Raw genomic sequence first — 22,378 nt, forward strand, 5'->3', positions numbered from 1 at the left:
ATTCTGTTTTTGTTCTCTATAAAGTTTAGCTAAACAGGATGGATAACATTGTTACACATCTTTCTTGACTGAGGGTTAACAATGTTATCCATTTTGTTCAGCAAAACATTATTGAGTTTACCACAACCAAAAATAGAAGATTATGGAAGTTTTATTTAGTGGCGTTATTTTTTGGCGTTTGATTTCCTTGCCCAATCTTATATTGTTTGTTATTTAACTTCGAAGTAGCATGTTATGAACAAAGAGATAGAAAAAAGATAAAGATGCAAAAAAAAAAAAAAAAAAAAACGCCAAACTGAGAAATGTCTGTGTTCTATAGCATTGAAATAAAAAAACGCCAAAGTACTCTACACTTGCTCTCAAAGACCAACTGTATGTGTTCTGTAAGAATGACAAATACAAAACGCCAAACTACTCTTCACTGGCTCTCGAAGACCTTGTCAATCTTCTTTTAATTACGGCCTGTTTGCATGTTGATGCGTAGTGTCCATAGGCTTTGCAGTTCTGACACTGTCTTTCTTTGGCCCCGGGTTTCGACTTTGATTTCTTTTTGTCAACTGCTATCTCCTGTTTAGATTTCAGGCGCTTCCGAGAACCAGAACCTTTGGATTCATAACCTACAGGGACTCTTATCGGATTCTTGTCATTTTTATATTGACTAGTTATCTCGGCAAATCTATCCCTAGAACTAGCGGGAGGAGCAACAATCTGCAAATCTTGAACCTTCTTCATATAAGATTGAACATGATCCTTGTATAAGGATAGCTCCTCTTTATTACCAGATAAACGGTTCAAAGTGTATTCAGTTGAATAAATAACATCTCACATTATACTTTGCACATCAGGATCAAGCTCGGTCATATATTCACGACTAATTGAGAATTCAGGACAGCAGTTTGGGGAGGCCTCTTTGCGCCATCTATTCCGAATGTATTGTTTTGGATATTCCCTAATGTCCATAAGTCTCAAAACATAGAATATATGTCTACATAGCAAACCAAACTGTTTAAAACGTCTGCATGAGCAATTGCATATGCAATCAGAGTTACGGAACAATACCTGAAAAAACACCAAAAACAATATCTCTATAACTCCATGCATAGAATGTTTGTCTAAAAAAAGAAAAGAACACATTGCATATGATAAAACGCCATTAACAAAAAACGCCATAAAAACCAAAATGCCATTATTTACCTCAAATAAGGATGTACAAAGCTGTTGGAAGTCATTTACATAAAATTTAACAAACCCATCAGGCTGATCTTCGTAACGTTGATTTATGCAATCAGCAACTCCAATAAGCTCAGCTTGAACATCACAAAAAATACTTTTTGTATATATATCAACAGCTTGCCCTTCCAACACTTTGTAACTACTCTTCAACTAGGGTCTTTTGTATCAATATTCATGATCATTTTTACGATGTGTGTGACGCTGTGCTTCTATTGCAGTCTCATAATGCGTCATGAACTCAACCAGAGTAGCTTTCGAATTGTACACTTGACCAAAAGAATGATTCTCACTCTCCGACCTGGATGTCGTTCGCATAAGACCAGACATAGGCTCCATTCTATAGTATGCAGGGATCCAAGATTCCCTAAGTGCAAAAATATCAGATAGCCAGTCATTATCTTCTAAATTGAATTCTGCAATAACCATTTCCCATTCTGATTCAAACTCTTCAGGTGTGAGAATATCCGTCTACACAACACCACATATACGTTCTTTAAAATTGGTGGAATTGCATAGCCTAACACCAACCTATAAATAACACGAAAACGCCACACATATATAAAAAAAACAAAAGACAAAACTTAATTAAAAAAACAGTAACAAGGTACAAAACGCCATGTATCTTAAAACGCATTGTATACTAAAATGCCAAAGGCAAAAAAAGCATAACAACCTTCAGAGAAAGTTTATGCATCACATGCCACATGCATAACTGATGCCTCGTGTCAACAAATACAACAGAAATAGCCTTCTTCATCGCTGGATCTTGGTCAGTGACAACAACTTTTGGTTGAGAACCAACAGGCTTAAGAAAAACTCTTAACAACCAAATATACGTATCAGCAGTTTCCGACGCCAACAATGCTGCACCAAATGTAACATTGCAGTGATGATTGTCTATACCAGTGAACGGTACAAACACCATAGAGTATCTGCATATGAAAACGACATGAGAAATGAAACAATAATAAAACGCCATTGAATGTAAACTAGTAAAACGCCATTGCATGTAAGCTAAAAAAACGCCATTGCATGTAAAATTAATAAAACGCCAAAAAACAAAGGAGTTGAATTATAAAAAATTACTTGTTGGAACGATACGTGGCGTCAAACGAAATCACATCACCAAACACGTGGTAATTACGTTTGGCTTGATCGTCACACCAAAAAAGACCCTTCAAACGATTGTCTTCGTCTGTGATGTAATCATACGATAAATTAGGCTGGGAATGTTTTTTTTCATTCAAATGTTTCACAACCATATCAGCATCATATTCCCCTATGAACAAGTTAATTTGCCTCTTATAGTTCTTAAATTCAACTTTGCTTGCGCCCACGTCTTCAAAACTGCCAAAAATAAGTCTTCATAACATTAAACGCCTTGACAGGACCCAAATTCAGCTTAGACATGCTGTGTATAACATGCTTCTGGAGCTGAGTGAGGTGCCATTCAGTTGGAAGAAAATGCTTATCAAGACGTTCAAAAAGTGCATGATTGTGCTCCTCGACAAACTTATAGACCTTCCAAAATCCATTCTCGTATTCTACACATAACAGTGCACCACAATCAGTCCTCTTTGAAAAGTTAGATCGCACTACTCGCTCTTTTTGATTGGGGTCCAACGTATCAACCTTCTTGTCCTTATATACCCCAGCTCTCGTACACAAAAAATACTTAATATGTAACACACCTTTGGAGTTTGTCTTTGTAGTCCCTTTCCTGACTGAAAACCCACACTGCTTGGCATACTTAACATACATTGAATAACAATCATCAAGGCTTGAGAATAGCATGTCCTTTATAGGCTTTAATTCTTCACTGACGTCAGGAATGATAAATGGTAATCCAGTTTTGGGGCAATGCCTTTGACTCGAGGAAGAGACTTCGTCTGAGAAAACACAGGGAGGAACAGAAAAATCAGAAAAACGGAGTGATGCCTCGTAATAACATTAGACATTAAAACGCCATTAATTGAATAATAAACAAGACATAATAAACACATAATGAAACCGCCAAAATTAAATAAACTAATGTTTCCACAAATTAACAAAATAGTAATAACTGATATTCACAAATACTAGTAAATAAAATTCAAAACTAATCAAATAGACGAAAAATGCCAATGATAAAACATAACAAATACACAAGAACGTAAACGACAATTAAAATTAATATCGAAAACTCCAATTGCAGTTATGAATAATAGATTAAATATCAATTAAAACGCGATTAAACTGCATAATTGAATAACGCTATGGAAAATCATAGAACACATTATAAATTAATAATACAAAAAAACGCCATAGAACAATGATAAAAGAACAAAACGCCATATATGTTGCATGATTTGCTGGAATGAAAATAGAAAACGCCAACGAATTTTACTTTGTCGAACAGAATCCACGTTAAACGCTATAGATCTGAGAAAGCTTGCAAAGCAGGTAACAGCTAACAATAAATCTTTGGAGTTTTAATTTGAAAGAGATTTATAACGCGAATAAGGAGGGAACGTATAAAAGGACAATCGTACCCCCGCATAACAATTAGGGCGCCCTGCCACGTGTTGGGCCAGGATCCGTTCTCACCGTCCTCACATTTTTCACCGTTCTCTCCTGAACTCGTTTATATATATATACATATATATATATATATATATATATATATATATATATATATATATATATATATATATATAATATCAAAAAGATTATGAAAAATTCATCAAAAATAAACTAATAGTTAACATCACTAACACGAAAATTAAGAAGCTTGTCAAACTTTAACACAAACTAAAATTGAAATGGTTAAATACAAGATGTAGGGAGAGACATTTATAGTATAACTATGATTTCAAATTTTAAAAACGAAAGCCAATAAAATAAAAATACAACACAAAAAAAAACATTAAATGCACAAACACAAATGAACATAAGTGAGATATAAATGAAAATATGTTAGGATCTGAGTTTAACTTGTATGCTTTAGATGAAAAATATGGATGTAATTTCAAAGTATAAATGGAAATATGGAATTATATAAGCATACAAGAGTGGAAAGTTATATCAAAACTATTTTGTATTAATAATCAAAGTATTACAAACTACAGTAATGATTGTGCAAACTCCCACTTAGCCTAATCACATAACTATTTTTGTCCGTACAAAAGGAATATAAGTGATCAAGTAGATCTCTTACACATGAGATCTATTTATACAAGTACGAAAGGTCTGTTTGTATTTAGCTGACGTCACCCTTAAAGTGACATCTAACATTTCTAACAAAAAAGATTCCTCAGATGTCAGCAATTATTTACGAAAATCTATCATCTTATCTATTATATAAAACATTTGTTTGAAGCTAACACCGTTACATTGACTAAACCACTATTCTTCAAACCACTGTTGACTTATATCAGGCATCTGTTTAGCCATAACAGATGTTTAGTCTTCTTGATCAGTGTTTGTCTTCAACAGGGCTTCGGCCATCAAACAGAGGTTTCTTCTTCTTCAACAGATGTCCCATTCCAATTCAAACAGATCTTTGATGTCTTCAACAGATCTTCTAGTTAGTGTTCAAGATTCACTATCTTTGGGAGGAGAATGTATCATAATATATTTATTTCTTGATCTAGAAGTCGTGTTTTGGCTTTTAAAATATTCTGTTCTTTTGTAGGTCCCACAATCTCTCCCTAGAATAGATGATGCCAAAACATATTTTTTTATCAACTTTCATTTCTCATAAACTTCTCCCTAATTTGACCCTTGAATTGGTATTCAAATTTCATAGAAAGATAGTCATATGGATCCCTTCTGAGTTCAAGCCCTAAAAGGACTTGCATATCTTCATTTTTTAGCCCAAAGGCACTTTTCATGGAGATCCTTTCAACTTCTTCATTAGTTCTAAACAAAGTCAATTCATGGCTTGTCCAGTCCGACTTCCATTTGAAAATTTTGAGGCTAAATGTATTTCTTATGCCAAATGTTATTTGATGAGTTGGGGAAATTTTTTTTCCCAAGACTTGACCAAGTAGACCTTCTTGATTTGCATCTGCATGCCCATACATTAGTTCATTCCTGATCCCTTATTTTCTCATTTCATCTTCATACATCTTTATATGATCTGCTGATATCTCCTTTTGCCTTTTGAGGTTGCTTTTTACAGTTGGGGAGATGTTCTTTGCTGAAGGAAGTTCTGATGGGATCAACCAGAGATTTGATAGGGAAGTCTACCTGCTCATAGTCTGGCTTTCTAGGGACATAGTGATATTTTTTTCTTAAAATTTCTAACTTTTTGTAGTTCTCTAAGATTGTTGGCTCATCCCATCTTACAACTGATTTCATAGTGCCAAAATTGGTTGCAACTATTTCTTCTTTCATTCTCTTCAACTGGACCTTCTTATTATTTGGCTTTTTTCCTACTCTCAAGTTGGGAGGTGTTGGTTTATGGTCTAGATTTAGCTTTAACTTTTCTATCCTCAAGATTTCATCAAGTAGGGCCTCTGTTTACAATCCTGTGAATTGTGCTCTGGTTGCTTTGTAGGGCTTATTTTTCATGATGTATTCCATGTCATCTTCTCTCAAAGCTCTTCTAAGTTCTGGGTCATTAACTGGACCATGAGAAGCTTTCTTGTTGACATTCTTAGCATAATCTTCCAAAATATTCACTTTAGTGAATTCTTTAGACAAAATCTACTTAGCCATTTTATCTCCCTTTTCTTGACTTATTTCTACTGCAATCCTTTCAGCATGTTTTATTTTTAGCTACAAGTATTCTTTGACATTGGCAGGCTTTCGATAACTTTGAAGAGATGGAAATGAAAGTTAGCTTGGGTCTATTGAGGAGTAGATAGACTGTATTTCGTTGGAAACAGTTTCTAACTCCAAAGGATGTGCTAATGTAGTTATGGTTGTGGTGGTTGATTGTAGAATTAATAAAAGGGATGTGATGGTTATGGACGGTTCTGTAGTGGTAGTGGTTTGATGAGTGAGGCTTCAGGGATTTCTTTATCATCATCTTAGATGATAATTTTTTTGTGGGATCTGGTTTGTGGTGTGGGTGACTTTTTTGGTGGTGATAAGGTTTTTGTTGGTAGTTTTTCTTTTGCTAAGTTGACCTGTGGATGTATGGTTGGTGTTTTTGTGGATGTAACATATGTTGTTACTTTTGAAGTGGCCACAGATGTTTAAGCAATGAGAGTAGTGGTTTGAGTGGTGACACTGGTTGGCATTGGTTTTTGATGTAATAGTGGAGGTTGGAACAATGTTTAAAGAAGTCTTTCTTGCAGTTTTTCTTCTTGTGGAAGCATTTGTTGAGGAACCTTGTTTCTTTTTCTTTTAAGGAACTCTTGCACTATCAACATGTCTTTAGCTTCCCTTGTATCTTTCCTCTTTTCTTTTTCGAGTGCATCTACTTTAGCCTTTTTGGCTGCAGATGTGTCGGGTCTCTTTTATGCTTTCTTAACAAGAGGATAAATCTTCCTCATGATGTCATTCTCCTCCTTTTTAGCATCATCTTCTGTGTATTTAGGGAGAGTGGGAGCAGTAACGCTAGTTTGAAGAAGATGATCTTCAATGGCCTTAATCTCAGCTTGAGTATCATTGTACCTAGCATCCACCAAGTTTCTGTTAATTTCCATGTGCATGTTTTGAGTTGTATCAGCAGATGCTTTTAAAGTTGTAGATACATTCTTGCATGGGTCCATATTTCTTTTGCAATCTTTGCATTTGTGGGTGGAATTCTAGAGTTCTGTACCAAAGTCTTCGGCATATCTGTTAGGATCGGAGGCTGTCATGATTGTGCTTGTTTGCATGATTTAAACATTAAGTGTAGCGGAAATGAACAGCAAACTTTGTAAACACAATCAAAGAGAGAAATAGATTTGATAAACACATGATTTGCATTAATCGAAAGATTACAAAGTAAATCAAAAGATTACAAAGCATGCTTAAAAAACTAAACTCCCCCTCAGCCTGATGCTCCAAGGTTGGTTGCATAAGATGAAAGGATTGGACTTGAGGAGAAGAAACCACTTAGTCAATCAAATGTAACAGTACAGGGTACTGCTCCATTTATAGGCAAACCAAACCACTGAGGCATCTCAGCTGACATCACCATGAAAGTGACATCTAACAAACTAACAAACTCTATCTACTGTTCTATAACAACTGACCATACAGACACTGATTGCATTCAAAACACTGATGTATGAACACTGATTCTTCATTCCACTGATGTAGTTAACCACTGTTGTTTGAGCATACGTGCATTCTTCAAAGGGTGATCAGACCTTGAATGGGCAGTGCTTTAATTCTTCAGCAGTACTTGAATTCCGTCAGTAGATTGAGCTTCAGCCTTTAAACTTCATCAGTGTTTTGGCTTAACAGTAGATTGAGGATCAACAGTTGTTGATAAGGGCAGTACTTGGAGCATATCAGATGTTGGAGTCATTGTCAAGGGGAAAGCTTAATGTAAACAGCTGCTTATGACTAATCTACTGTAGTGATCCGGTTTTGGCTTTCATTATCTGTTCCTCTGGTAGGGTTCAATCCCAACAATCTCCGCCTGGAACAGATAATGCCAAAACCCTTCATTATTCTGGATTTTTATTTCTCATCAAAAGTTCCCTAACTTGTCTTTTAAATTCCACTTCAAAGTCCTTGGAACTTGAGTCATCATCATCCCTGCACAGTGTAAGTTCAAGGAGATCTTGTAGATCTTCAACACCAAGGCTTAGTGCTTGTTTCCTTGATATGTACTTCACTTCACCATTGGATCTGAGCAAGGTCAATACATGGGTCTTTGGATCAGACATCCACTTTAGTATTTTTGAATCCAATGGGTTTCTTGGGAGAGATTTATTCACAGATGAGTTTGGAGATATTGGCCTTGTGAAAAGTTGTGAACTTTCAGCAGACATTTGTTTAAAGGCCATTTCGATGACATCATTTGCTGCAGCTATATCTTCTGCAGTCTCGTTTTCAATCTGCTCTTGTCTCTTTTGTTGATCTGGCTCAATGTCTGATATTTCTGCTGAGTTGTTTGGTGATGATGGTTTGTTCAGAACCTTTTTGGCAAGGTCTTGAAGCTGTGCTGATCTGTCTTTATCTAAGGCCATTTTCTTGATGGCTTCTTCAAAGTATTCAGCTTCCTTTTCCTTTTCATCTACACTGGTCAACAATTTCCCTTTTTCTTGGTTTATCACAAGGATAGGGTTATCTGCTGATGTGATCAGTGGTTTAAGAGCACTAATCTGCTGTTCAAGCTTTTTGTAGTCAGGCTTCTTTGGAGTGTCTGAGATTGTTGTCCTCCTTTTCTTAAGCCTTTCATAAGCCTCATCGGTATACTGCTTTGTCCATTTTGCTATGGCATCAGCAGTATCTACCTTAGCATCCACCAGCTCCTGCTTCTTTCTTTTGTACTCAGATGTAAGGTCAGCAATGAGCTTTTTGTATTTGTTCCAATTTGGAGCTGTCTTCTTCTTTCTTGGATCATTTTTAATCCTTTCAATTCTGTTTGCCTCATGCTTTAAAGCAACTATTGGCCATTCTTCAAATTGTTTTTCTTCAGCAGGATAGATTTTTTCTTTCATGATGTTTGCAAGATATTCTTTTCTCATTTCTTTTCGTAAATCTACCTGTTCTTTGCTCAGATCTTGTGAATAGTCTTCCATCTGCTTGACTTTAGTGAGCAAGAATTCCAACTTTTCAGAAATGGCTTCGTCACTTTGACCTTCACATTCAATTTTGGCTCTTATCTTAGCCTGTCTTGCTTTGAGCTTGAGATATTCATCCAAATTTTCTGGGATTATGAAGCCTATGAGAGAAGGAAATCTTCTATTTGAAGGATCATCCTCGGTGTAGAATTGTCTCATCTCATTTTTTATAGCTTCCAGTTCCAGTGGATATTTTGTAGCAATAGGATCATGTTTGTCCTCATTTGCCTGAGTAATTTTCCTTTTTATGGTGTAAAGCCTTTTTGGAGAAGGGAATTTTGGTTGTGATGTGGAAATATAGAGAGTAGTGGTGGATGGTTGACTGACAACTGTTGGAACAACTAGTGCTTCAACCTCTGTTGTCATTACAACTACTGATGTGTCAGTAGATGTCTTCTGCTTTTGAGCAGGTGTTGAAATGGCAGTGGTTTGAGTGGTGGAAAGTGTCTGACTAACATGTGTTGAAACAACTGGTGTGTAACACCTCGAAAATTTACGCCCTATAATGTATTGACGCGTGTCATAAGCTTGAACGTGAGAAAGAATACTCTACAGGGACTAAAGTTGACAAACATGGAAAGTATGTGAATGTAAAGGTTCAAATTGTCAACAAAGGATAAATATATCCTAGAATAGCCCTACAAAACATTTATACCTCCAAACGAATAAATCATGGATCATACGGAGCTAAATGTGAAAGAAAGTGAGAGATTACAAACTACAGGGGTTAAATGTGTCAACATGTTTAAGTTATACCTCTGAGTGACCTTTAAGCAAACCCGGAGCTTTACTAACGGTGAATTATACTCACTAGAATGCATGATAAAAATATCATAAAGTTTCGTTATTATAAGAGGAAGTTATGATCAAATCCGTATATGAGGGGTTAAAGCGTAAATATTGAAAATTATGACTTTGCGGGTAATAACAAAGTGATCAAGGACTTAACAAAGTGGGTAAAAGTCTCGAGGCCCTTATATGTAAATAAGAAGGGCTCATAATGCAAAGAATATCCTTTCGAAGAGCCAAGAGCCAAGCTGTAATAATTGAAAGATTTGAAAATCTTACAGCAGGTCTCAGGCGGGCCGCATAAAAATTAACAAGGGCTTACGCGGGCCGCGTCTGTAACTGAAAGATTTGAAATCTTACAGCAGGTCTCAGGCGGGCCGCGTAAGACTTAACAAAATCTTACGCGGGCCGCGACAGACACCCAGATACCGAAAACGTAGACAGCAGCACTGTTCAGCCTTATAACCGACTTTAACAGATCTTTTCAGCAGCATGGGCGACCCCTAACAGTTCCTAGGCACTAGGAAACACTTGTAATGATCTGGGATCCATGCTAGACTTACTTGTCATGATCATGATGGATCAAGAACACTATAAAAGGCCCTTGAGTTGCAACATTGTGTTCACTCATTTCTTTTGCATTTCTGGAGCTTTTTGGAGTTCAAGAACAGACCCTAAGCATCTCTAATCGTGCATAGGACTTCAGCAAGTATGCTTAACCTTTCTTAGTTCAGTTTTTACTTAGTTTTAGCTTAAGAGTCAAACCGTCGTAATTAACGGTTGACTTAACGATTAATCATTAATGGTCCAGTGATTAGTCGAATCAAAGGTAGTTATAAGTTGGTAATTATGTGGGCATTAAACCCTTAAAAGGGCACCTTCTGATTCCCACTCTAACTAGATCAAATGTCGGGTCAAAGTTGCTTAGAAAAAGTCAACAGAATGCTAATTTTCGAATTAACGCATAATTAGCAATGTAGAAGGCATGTAACCTATTTTATTACTCATATAACTTGGTAATAAGTATAAGAACTGGTCTAAGCTCGTGTGATCCGACAATTTTCTGTTTTGACCCGGTTCAGAACCGAAAGTCACAAAACTTTGACTTTTGCTTTGACTTCAGTTCTGATCCGTTTTAGTAGAGTTTAGAAATGCCTTAGGACTTCCTTAGGACCAGGTTACATGATAATATAATCCTCTGTGACTGGTTCATTGATTGTCCGCTTCGTTTACAAGTTTCCGTTAATTGCCTAATGATTGACCATAATACCCTTTTAACCATAGAACGAGAATTTTGGAAATGTGAAAGGACAATAAACTTTGTTACTGATTATTAAGCATGTCCCTAAAATTTCATAGCAGTTCGAGGTCCAAAATAGGAGTTATGCTAAATAGCGCAATTAAGAAACTTTTGTTAATTAAACGACGCACTTAGCATAAAGCCTATCTAAACCCAACTTTTGGCACCAAACCTTTTACACACTGATGTAATATAATATTTTGAGATTTTTAAAGATTTTTAATTATTTTTAACCTGTTCATAACCTAAGGTTATGGCGTTGATTCGGTAAATACCGATTATACCCTTTTCGGGCATAAAATGAGTTCTACATAGTATTTTGACACAAATCCAATTGCTACTGATTTTATGTAATAAATAAAGTATTTTGAATATATAACCTGATCAGAAAACTCAGATTTCCTGTCCAATCCGGAAATCTCTTAAAATGACTTTTTACGCGTATTAAACGCCTAGTATAGCTTTAAAACCATTTTGCCATGTAAGGCTTACTACCTACTGATGTAATTTGTTAAATTAAGTGGTTTTACTGATTACTTCAGACCCGAACATCAGAATTATAAATAAACTCTTTTATAACCTTTAAAATTATCAAAATACCCCTACGGGGCTTATATTGAGATTAAACTCGTTTTGGGCATAATGTAAAGTATCCTACTGATATCGCAACATATTTAGGGCATATTAACTTAGGAAACCTGTAAGTGACTCTCATGGTTACCCGTTACGCTTTCTGCGCATTCGGATCGGTTTATGTAACTAGTTTACATAAATTAGCCAAAACGGGTCAAACCTTATCGTTTTTATCTCAAAATCCAGAAGGTGTTTAGTTCACCCATAGTATACAAGTCTTTAAACTTGTCGGGACTAAAACACATTCTATTCCGGTCTTCGCCTAATCGTGCGTTCGAACCGTATCTTTCGTTAAAACTAACCGGTCTAAGCTTAGGCTTAATTAAAGACCCGTTAGGATTCTAATAGGTTATGATAAACCTTCGTTCCAGAATAGGAGACCCGGTAAAAGCTACACGCACTTGCTATTTGTGATTGATACTTGCAAAGGTAAATACTTTTAACTTAATTTCCCTTATACGGGCTTGGGGTACGGTATATAAAATACCGCTTGGTCCGGCATTGAATCTTTAATCAAATAGAGATTAAATCATTGATATGCTCTGTTTTGAAATGTTTTGTTGCTTAAAGCCTTTGGGGGGTTAATGACCATGTCCCGGATATCCTTAGCATCATCTTACGAGATGTCCACGACCTGAGCACGGGGTGTAGGCGTACTTTACACCCTCTCACCATTTATCGCCTCATGAACAACAGCAGCAACAGGATCCCTCCAAGGATTCGCGTTTCGTGGCAGTCACGCCGCCGCCTCCACCGCCGCCAGTTCATCAAGCACCTCCAGAACCACCAAGGCATAGGAGAACAGGTGCACGGATATCCGCACGAAGAGGGGATTTTCACTTTAGCACCCCTCGACACTCCAGTGGCAGTCATTATCTGACTCTGCATGAAGACCCACAAATAGGTGGACCTTCTAACCCAGCTGCAGAGGTGAATTCTGCACAAGTTGCACCACCACCGCCACCATTTGGATACGATAACCCGATACCTACATACGCCGGTTTTGAGCTGCCAGCTCACACTCACTACAACTGTATTGATGCTGACCCATGCTTAGAAGCGGCGGCAAACTACAACGCCCTTCATCCCGAAGGACCTTATGGAACTCCTTGGGGAATGGGATACTCAACTCATGGGTATCCAGTACATGCTAGACCTCCGGCTCAACACCTATCGCAGCCGCCGCGTTTTTCCCCACCGGAGCAGGAAGAAATCCCCCACCGTTTAAACAGGGTGGAACGAGATTTTGAAGAAGAGCGTAAGAACAACCATGGTTTCCTCAAGGGCCTGGCAAGCTTGTTAAAAGGAAAGAAAAAGAGGGATCATTAATCTCTATATGTATTATTGTAATTCCTATTTCAATCAAGTCCCTGCGTGGACATTTATATGTATGTTTAGTCCCTGCGTGGACTTGTCTTTTAGTCCCTGCGTGGACTTGTCTTTTAGTCCCTGCGTGGACCTATCTTTCAGTCCCTGTGAGGACATCTATCCTAGTATTGGTCCCTGCGTGGACTTGTTTTCTAATTTAACCTCTATGTGGGTAACTCGTCTATTAAAAGTCCCGTTTAGGGCAATGTGTGAAATCCTTTTGTGTTTTATGGAATGTTAAGTTTATTATTTTTCATCTTTGCCATTATATGCATAAATACGTTATATATGAAATAAATAATTCAAAATCATTCCTTTTAAAATAATCTGCCTACCAAATATTAAATAAGAATCTCAAGGGTATAACCTAGCTTACATGTCTTTATAAGACTTGGCCAAGATGGTAAAACCTGTTTAAAAGATTCAGATCCCTGATAACCTCGGTAAATATGTTAACACTCCTGGCACACGTGATTTTTAAAACAAAATCACACACGTCATTCTTATATAAGGATTCTTCAAAAGATTCCTAAACCTAACTTAATGATATATAAATCATGGGTTTAAATCATCAATTAAGATGATCGTATTTTAGTAGTATAGTGCCTACGGGCCATACTCATTGTCATATAAGACAAAAGACAGTAGTAGTCTATGACTCCCTGTCAGAAAAGGTAAAGAACTATGTTCAAACCTTAATGCTTTGATTCTCTGAAATCATGGCTCATAATTTAAAATGTCCCTGTGACATGGCCTATTGTGCTAATAATACTTTTACTGTTGTGTAATTAAGATATTATAAATAAAAATCCTAAATAAATGTGAGTAATAAATTAACCAAATATGGCTTATGTTTACCATGGTTAATGAATTGCCCAAAAGGGCAATTCCATAATAAACTCCCAAATAAATTTTTGCCGATATCTTATGTAACAGTTCAAGATACAATGGCTGATTCAGATGAAATAAATAGTCACCCAAAGGAGAATCTGAATGATGCCCGAATTAATATAGCGGGTGCTGAACTGCAAGAGTTAATTGACAATGCTGTTGCAAAAGCCTTGGAAAGGCAGTATAGCGAATCGAGCGGTACTCGGAGTAGGACCCTATCCGCACCGCATTCTAAACCCAAAACTCATTCTGGGGCACATAGCAAGCCTCCCTCCAAGAAGGAAGAACCAAAGAAAGATGATGACGATCGTCACTCTTCAAACCATCATAGTGTCCCATCTCAAGGTATCGTGCTAAATCAAGGCCCCGTGATAAAGGTTGCTCCTACAAATACTTTGTATCATGCAAACCCAGGGATTTCACTGGGAAAAAGAGGCTATAGACTGCATGACTTGGTTGGATGAGATGGACACAGTGGTCGATATCAGCGGGTGTGCTGAGAAGGATGTGGTTAAGTTTGTGTCTCAGTCATTCAAGGGTGAGGCCTTAGCCTGGTGGAGATCATTGATTCAGGCTACTGGAAAGGTTCCACTGTACAGTATGTCATGGGAACAATTTGTTGCCCTCATCCGAGAAAACTACTGCCCTCAGCACGAGGTAGAGAAGATTGAGTCGGATTTTCTGTCATTGGTCATGAAGAATCTAGATTGCCAAGCTTACCTTACGAGCTTTAATACATTGTCAAGGTTGGTTCCTTATCTGGTGACCCCGGAACCCAAAAGAATAGCTCGTTTCATCGGGGGTTTAGCCCCTAGAGATAAAGGCAAGTGTAAAAGCCTCTCGACCAGCTACTTTCAGGTCAGTAGCTGATATATCTTTGTCCCTCACACTGGACGCGGTCAAGCAGAGATCACTGAGGAACACGGGGGCCGAGAAGAGGAAGCGTGATGATGACAACTCACGAAGGTCAGACAAGAAGCACCGAGGAAACAATGACCGCAGGAAGGGATTTAGTTCTAAGAAGGATGGGCATCAATCTGGAGATAAGCCCAAGTGTAAGACTTGTCAGAAATACCACTTTGGGAAGTGCAGACTTGACTCAAAATCCCAGTCTCAGTCGAGACCTTGTGGGATCTGCAAATCCACAGAACATAAAACCCTAGAGTGCAAGAAGCTGAAAGACGCAACATGCTACAGTTGCAATGAAAAGGGACACATCAAAACAAATTGCCCAAAATATGCAAAGAAAGCTGATGAAGGAAAGAAGACCAATGCTAGGGTCTTCAGGATGGATGCAAAGGAAGCTGTGCAGGACGATAACGTGATCACAAGTACCTTTCTTATAAATGATATTTATGCGAGAGTGCTATTTGATTCTGGAGCTGATAAATCTTTCGTAGACAATAAGTTTTGCAAATTGCTGAATTTACCTGTTAAAACCTTAAGTGTAAAGTATGAGGTGGAATTAGCAGATGGCACCTTAGAAACCGCATCAACCATATTAGATGGATGTTTCATATCCATTAAGGACCACTCTTTTCTGTTGTCCCTACTTCCTTTGAAGTTAGCCAGTTTCGACATAGTTCTAGGTATGGATTGGTTATCTCATAACCAGGCCCAGATTGTCTACAATAGGAAGCAAGTAGTGCTCAAGACTTAGTCTGGTGAGTCACTTACCATTCAGGGAGATACCCGGTATGGACTACCAGAGCAAGTATCTATGCTCAAGGCCTCTCAGTGTCTGAAGAAGGGTTGTGTCATCTACATGGCACAAGTGACTATTGATGAGCCGAAACCCAAGATTGAGGATATCCCCATCATTTCTGAATACCCTGAAGTTTTTCCTGAAGAACTACCTGGTTTACCACCAGATAGACAAGTAGAATTCAGAATTGACATTATCCCTGGAGCAGCACCAGTAGCAAGGGCACCTTATAGGTTGGCACCAACAGAGATGAAAGAATTGAGAACACAACTGGATGAATTGCTAGCCAAAGGTTTCATTAGGCCTAGTTCGTCTCCTTGGGGAGCACCAATCTTATTTGTCAAGAAGAAGGATGGATCCATGCGTCTGTGCATCGACTACCGTGAGCATAACAAGGTCACTATCAAGAATAGGTATCCATTACCCAGGATCGACGATCTGTTCGATCAACTTCAAGGGGCAAGCTACTTCTCTAAGATCGATCCGCGGTCAGGTTATCATCAACTAAAGGTTAGAGATGAAGACGTTCACAAGACTGCATTTAGGACCCGTTATGGTCCCTACGAGTTCCTAGTGATGCCTTTCGGGCTCACTAATGCACTAGCGGCATTCATGGATCTCATGAACCGTGTCTGCAAACCTGAAGGGGTAAGGTCCCAAAAACCTTATAAAAAAGTGCTTGGGACCATACCACAACTTTAATTTTCAGCTTGGCACCTTGCACGGCCGCGCACTGGTCTCACAAAAGAAAGGTCTAAAAGGCCCACAACAGTCAACACTAGCGCCCAAAGGAAATCATAAAACCTTGCGCCTTTCCTACACAAAGCAAAAGATAAGAATCCAGAGTTAGATACTTCCGCTTAATATTCAGACTTGGATATTATTTGCCCAAACTCGGGATTTATTCATCTGCTTCCACACGATAAAGGTATCACACCAGATTACAGCAGTAATCTTCTAGAAATAATACAATCGTGCACCACCAAAACGGTTACAACCGTCTGGACACGTGTCACTATATCAGTCGTCCCCAAATTCACAACGAATGCATGCAAATGAAGAGTAATCTTCATTTAAGTCACTTTACACGTGGCAAATCCCTGGCCTTTGATCTAAACCACGATCCGTGTGCCATCACATCGGATCAAGGAATATTAACGGAAGAAAGCATAACCGCTTACGGAGTTAGCATCTTCCGTCTTCTTTTCACTAACGGGTTTTCCCGCCTTTTGAACGACTCCGGCTATAAATAAGAGAAAAATCAGGTATGAACACAAGACACACACTTCTCGAATACATCTTCTTCTTCATTACCAATACTTATTCTCACACCGGAGTCGGGTCAAGGAGAGAACCCTCTTCTCCCCTTGGCGAGGCTAACGGTGTTCTTTTTTTGCAGAATCACTGGAGAAGAAGGTCTGTTAGGCCTAAATCGATCGAGTGGAAAGCAACCTTTTTATGCGGATTCAAACCCCCTAGATATCTCGGTTCCGACCATTTATCTAGTGTTTCTTCATTGGCGCCCACCGATTCCTTTGTTTTTTCCAGTTTTCATCTCGATTCGATTTAGTTCTTTTTTATCCTCTGTTTTGCACATGGAAAAGGATTCATTATTCCACTCATCAGATCCCCGATCCGAGTGGGAAGGTTCTACAACCCAAAACACTCAAAACAATGGTCATTCAGATAGGGAGAATTTCTCAGATCTAATCATGAAAAAATCCCCATCACATTGGTTCAGCAGATGTCAAGCTGCTTTAAACACAATCGTTACACAAATTGCCAGATCTGAGGTCCCGAACATCAGATCTGGTGAAGAAAACAACATTACAATATTGGACCCACCAACACCCTGTCGGGGGGACATCCAATCTAGTCGTAACATTGAAATACAATTCAGAAATAGCAGTCATCAGGAAGTTAAACCAAAACAAATAAACATGATTCAAGGAGGTCCATCACGAAGGACAAACAAACGAAGTTATGACCAACATTGGAGAGAGCAGCAAGTCATATTTCCCGTCGTCCCAGGAGGCCCTCAGGAAGAGCGACCAGTAATTATTACTGGCATCTTCGGTCATTATTGGACAGACTACATGTTCATAGATCCAGGTAGCTCGATGGACATCATATACGAGCAGTGTTTTAAACAACTCGACCCAGATGATAAAGCACGTCTAGAACCGGTCGATTTTCCCCTCACCGGATTCTGCAATGAAGCTGTATTCCCATTAGGGCAAATAGCTTTCCCTGTGACTTTGTCGGATGGCGAACATTCACGAACAGTTACAGTCAATTTCATGGTCATGCCGGCAACATCACGTCATGATGTTCTGCTCGGAAGAAGGTCACAAAGAGAGTTCAATATGATCACATCTATCCCACACGCGACATGTGGGTTCCCAACGGAAACCGGAGTTGCAATTCTGTACTCAAGCAAAGAAGTCATGTACGTGGACGACGAGCCACCAACAAAGGTAGTCAAACCTTCAGCATCAAACGAACCGGAGAAGTGGGTCCTAAACGAAGAATACCCAGAGCAGACCATCTCACTAGGTCATGCCATCTCACCAGCAACACGGATACAACTAAAAGCACTGTTGTCCAACAACAAGGATATATTCGCTTGGTGCCCAGCAGACATGACTGGGGTTCCACGCGCCATAGCGCAACACTGCCTGAATATTAAACCATCAGCGGAACCTGTTACCCAAGCGAGGCGCAGCTTTAGCGAAGAGAAAGCGAAAGCCATAGACGAACAAGTAGTAGAGCTACTCAATGCGGGTATCTTGTGCGAAGTAAAGTACCATACATGGGTTGCCAATCCAGTAATGGTACAGAAACATAGTGGTGGATGGAGAATGTGCGTCGACTTCAAAGACCTGAATAAAGCATGCCCAAGAGATTGTTACGCACTTCCGGAGATAGACAAAAAAGTCGACTCTTTAGCATCATTCAGATGGAAGTGTTTTCTCGACTGTTACAAAGGTTATCATCAGGTCCAGATGAAAGAAGAAGACGAAGACAAAACTGCGTTCCGCACGGATAAAGGCATCTTCTGCTACACTAAAATGCCCTTTGGCCTGCGCAATGCTGGCGCAACTTATCAACGATTAATGGACACAGTTTTCAAAAACGACATTGGCAAGACAGTTGAAGTATACATGGATGACCTCGTCATTATGAGCCATGAGGAAGACTCAATGCTCAACAACATTCAGCGTACATTCGACTCTCTGTGCAGCGTAAACTTAAAGCTCAACCCAACTAAATGCTCCTTTGGCATGGAAGAAGGGAAATTTCTGGGCTTCATAGTCACAAGAGAGGGCTTCAAAGTAAACCCAGAAAAAGTACAGGCTATCCAGCAAATGCCCTCACCCGCAACAATAAAAGAAATGCAAAGACTCACCGGACGCTTAGCAGCCTTGAACAGATTCTTGGCTAATCATGCAGCTAAATCTTATCCATTTATCAGCACGCTGCGAAACTGCGGGAAGAAAACCCCCTTTCAATGGACACCTGAAGCAGAAGCGACATTCAAACAAATGAAAGAATGTTTAATTCAGCTATCAATGCTGACTGCGCCAAAAGAAAAAGAGCCACTAATCTTATACCTGTCAGCCGCGGAAGTAGCGGTAGGAGCAGTATTAATGGTGGAACGGGAAAACGTTCAGACTCCAATTTATTATATCAGCAAAATGCTCACCGGCCCAGAAACTCGTTACTCAATGACAGAAAAATTGGTTCTAGCACTGGTACACGCATCCCGATGCTTGCGCAGGTATTTCTCGGGCCACGTCATCTCGGTTCTCACAAATTATCATTTAGGCCAAATCTTGTCAAAACCCGATGTGGCAGGAAGATTGGCTAAATGGGCCATAGAGCTAGGAGGATACAATATCTTTTACAAGCCAAGACCAGCAATCAAAGGGCAAGTTCTAGCAGACTTCGCTACTGAAGTGCCCATCGATAAAGTACAAGAATGCGATGCAATCCAGAACCCTACACCTGTTTTCGATGACAGGGTCTGGACCTTGCACACAGATGGTGCTTCCAATGATGACGGAGCAGGAGCAGGCCTCCGATTAGTCAGTCCGGACAATCACGAGCTCACATATGCCATACACTTGGACTTCCAAAGTACCAACAACGAGGCAGAATACGAAGCATTTTTAGCAGGACTTCGTTTAGCGCTCAAAATGGTGGCAAAAAATCTTGAGGCCTACATTGATTCAAAACTTGTAGCCGAGCAAGTTAGCGGTCACTACGATGCAAAAGGAGAAGCTATGGCATTATACCTTGAACAAGCACGGATGTTAATCAGCCAATTCCAGACATTCAGGGTTAACCAAATCAACAGAAGCGAAAATAAGCACGCAGACGCGCTTAGCAAATTAGCCGCTACCAGCTTCAAGCACCTAGCAAAAGAAGTGCGCATAGAGGTATTGTCTAACCCGTCAATCCATCTCAAGCAAGTAAACGTTATAGAGGTCGGTAATCCATCCTGGATGTCTTCGATCATCTTATACCTACAACACGGGAAACTCCTGGAAGAAAAAGCAGAAGCGCGGAAACTCCAACACAAAGCGATAAATTACGAAATGGCGGATGGCGTCCTTTACCGAAAATCATTCATGGGGCCATTACTACGCCGTGTCGACAAAACAGATGCTCAATACCTGGTCAGAGAAATCCATGAAGGTTTATGTGGAATACACGTAGGACCGCGCATGGTCGTAGCAAAAATAATGAACGCCGGATACTACTGGCCAGGAATGCATATGGATGCAGTTGATTTATTAAGAAGATGCGCAGCTTGTCAGCGCCATGCACCAAAGACACTCTGACCAAAAAATCCGCTGGTGCCTGTCACATCCGCCTGGCCATTCCAACAATGGGGCATCGATCTTGTTGGCCCATTCCCTGATGCGCCAGGCGCAGTAAAATTCATTATTGTAGCGGTCGATTACTTCACCAAATGGGTGGAAGCTAAGGCTTTGGCTTCAACCACAGCAATGGTAATTCGCAAATTTATATGGGAACATATCATTTGCAGGTTCGGATTACCATTGCGCATTATTTCTGACAACTGCACAAACTTCGCCTCAGAAGATCTTCAAAAGTGGTTCAAAGAAATGAAGATCGAACATCATTTTGCCTCCATCGCGCATCCACAAGCGAACGGTCAAGTAGAAAGTATAAACAAACAGATCGTTGACGGCATAAAAGCACGGCTAGGGACAGCACGCAGAGGGTGGGTCGACGAACTCCCTAGCATCCTCTGGGCGCATCGAACAATGCCAAAGACTAGCACAGGCGAAACTCCGTTCAGTCTAGTCTATGGGTCTGAAGCCGTCATCCCAGCTGAGATTGGCTTACCATCACCATGCATGATAGCCATGGAAAAACAGAATAATGAGCAAGAACGAAGATTGGATCTAGACCTCCTCGAAGAACGGCGCAAGAATGCCGCTATCACAGAGGCCAGGTACAAATCCAAACTCGAAAAATACTACAATACGCGCGTCCGCATATGCACATTCGTTCCGGGTGATTTCGTTTTACGCGATAATGAAGCATCAAATGCTGAAAAACCGGGCAAATTAGCGCCAAGATGGGAAGGACCATATGTCATTAACGAGGACCTAGGCAAAGGGGCGTATACTCTCAAAAGAATTGACGGGACTCTAGTCCCACGCACTTGGAACGCACAGCAGCTGCGCAGGTGTTACATGTAGGTCAAAATATTCACAGGCAATGTATTTCCTATTTACTCCTGTACTACAAGACTCGCGCTTTGTCAATACAAAAAATTATTTTCATACTTGTTTCTGTTTGTTACAAATTGCATGAAATTCTTTGGGCTTACGCAAAAACAAAATGGTGAACATTGTACACCTCATGCACAGTCCAAACCAGGCTATCACGCCTTTTAGACAAACGTTCACACATGAGTACAACACCATTTCTCATTCGCCTCACCTATCCAAAAGCAATTAAACACATGCAACATATTGTAATCCAAACATAGAAATAAAACCTTACAGACTAGTAGTACGTCATCATATACATATCATCAAAAAAGTTCAGCACAAACACTTAGCAAGATCATGGCAATGATCTTCAAAAATTGTTCAGATCTACAAAACATTAAACAAAGAGCTAAACCCTAAGGATAAACACCTAACCAGCACCGGAATCTTCATCAACGGCGGACACCTTCTCACACCGGCGAGATTTCCGGCGTTGATACACCAACCGGCATTCTTTCTTCCGAAGCATCGGAAACCGAGCCATCAAACCATCAGCATCGAGCACAATTCTAACATCATCAGCAACGCCCATATGTTGAGGAACCTTGCAGTCAGAACCAACAGTTATCGGTGAAACAGGTTTGACCGGACCCTCTGCCGGAACAGCAACACAGGGTGGTAACCTAGAAAGCAACACGAGGCCTTCAGCAGCTTCGTAAACCCTAAGAACATCCAGCAGAAGACGTGTATGATAAGAACGTTTCATCTTCTTTGTCAAATATCGACAAGGCAAAAAAAAAACGTTTCGAATGTATCTATATATATAGAAGAACTCAGCTTCGAGAAAAGAAAAATTCAAATCATCATGATTAAGTGTCAGTAAACATCACATCCTAACGGCGCTACAGGAACAGGAGTCTTACCTCCATTAATGAAGTCTGACAAGCGCCAGTACGTATCCCAATGTAAGAGAAAACCCTCGCAAATACATTAT

General features: G+C 39.5%; 1 protein-coding gene across 1 annotated transcript; it reads right to left on the minus strand.

Annotated features, from left to right (window-relative positions):
* Positions 1 to 411: 411 nt before the first annotated feature.
* On the minus strand, positions 412 to 8,348 carry LOC110875882 (protein FAR1-RELATED SEQUENCE 5-like). Its single transcript, XM_022124077.2, has 7 exons — positions 8,149 to 8,348; positions 2,320 to 2,580; positions 1,907 to 2,165; positions 1,422 to 1,701; positions 1,195 to 1,307; positions 834 to 1,059; positions 412 to 770 (listed from the first exon to the last, which is right to left on the minus strand). Exons 1-7 carry the CDS (start codon positions 8,346 to 8,348, stop codon positions 412 to 414), a joined length of 1,698 nt encoding a protein of 565 aa, XP_021979769.2.
* Between the last annotated feature and the right edge of the window lie 14,030 nt (positions 8,349 to 22,378).

The sequence above is a fragment of the Helianthus annuus genome, chromosome 9, assembly GCF_002127325.2.
Source record: "Helianthus annuus cultivar XRQ/B chromosome 9, HanXRQr2.0-SUNRISE, whole genome shotgun sequence".
Lineage (NCBI taxonomy): Eukaryota > Viridiplantae > Streptophyta > Magnoliopsida > Asterales > Asteraceae > Helianthus > Helianthus annuus.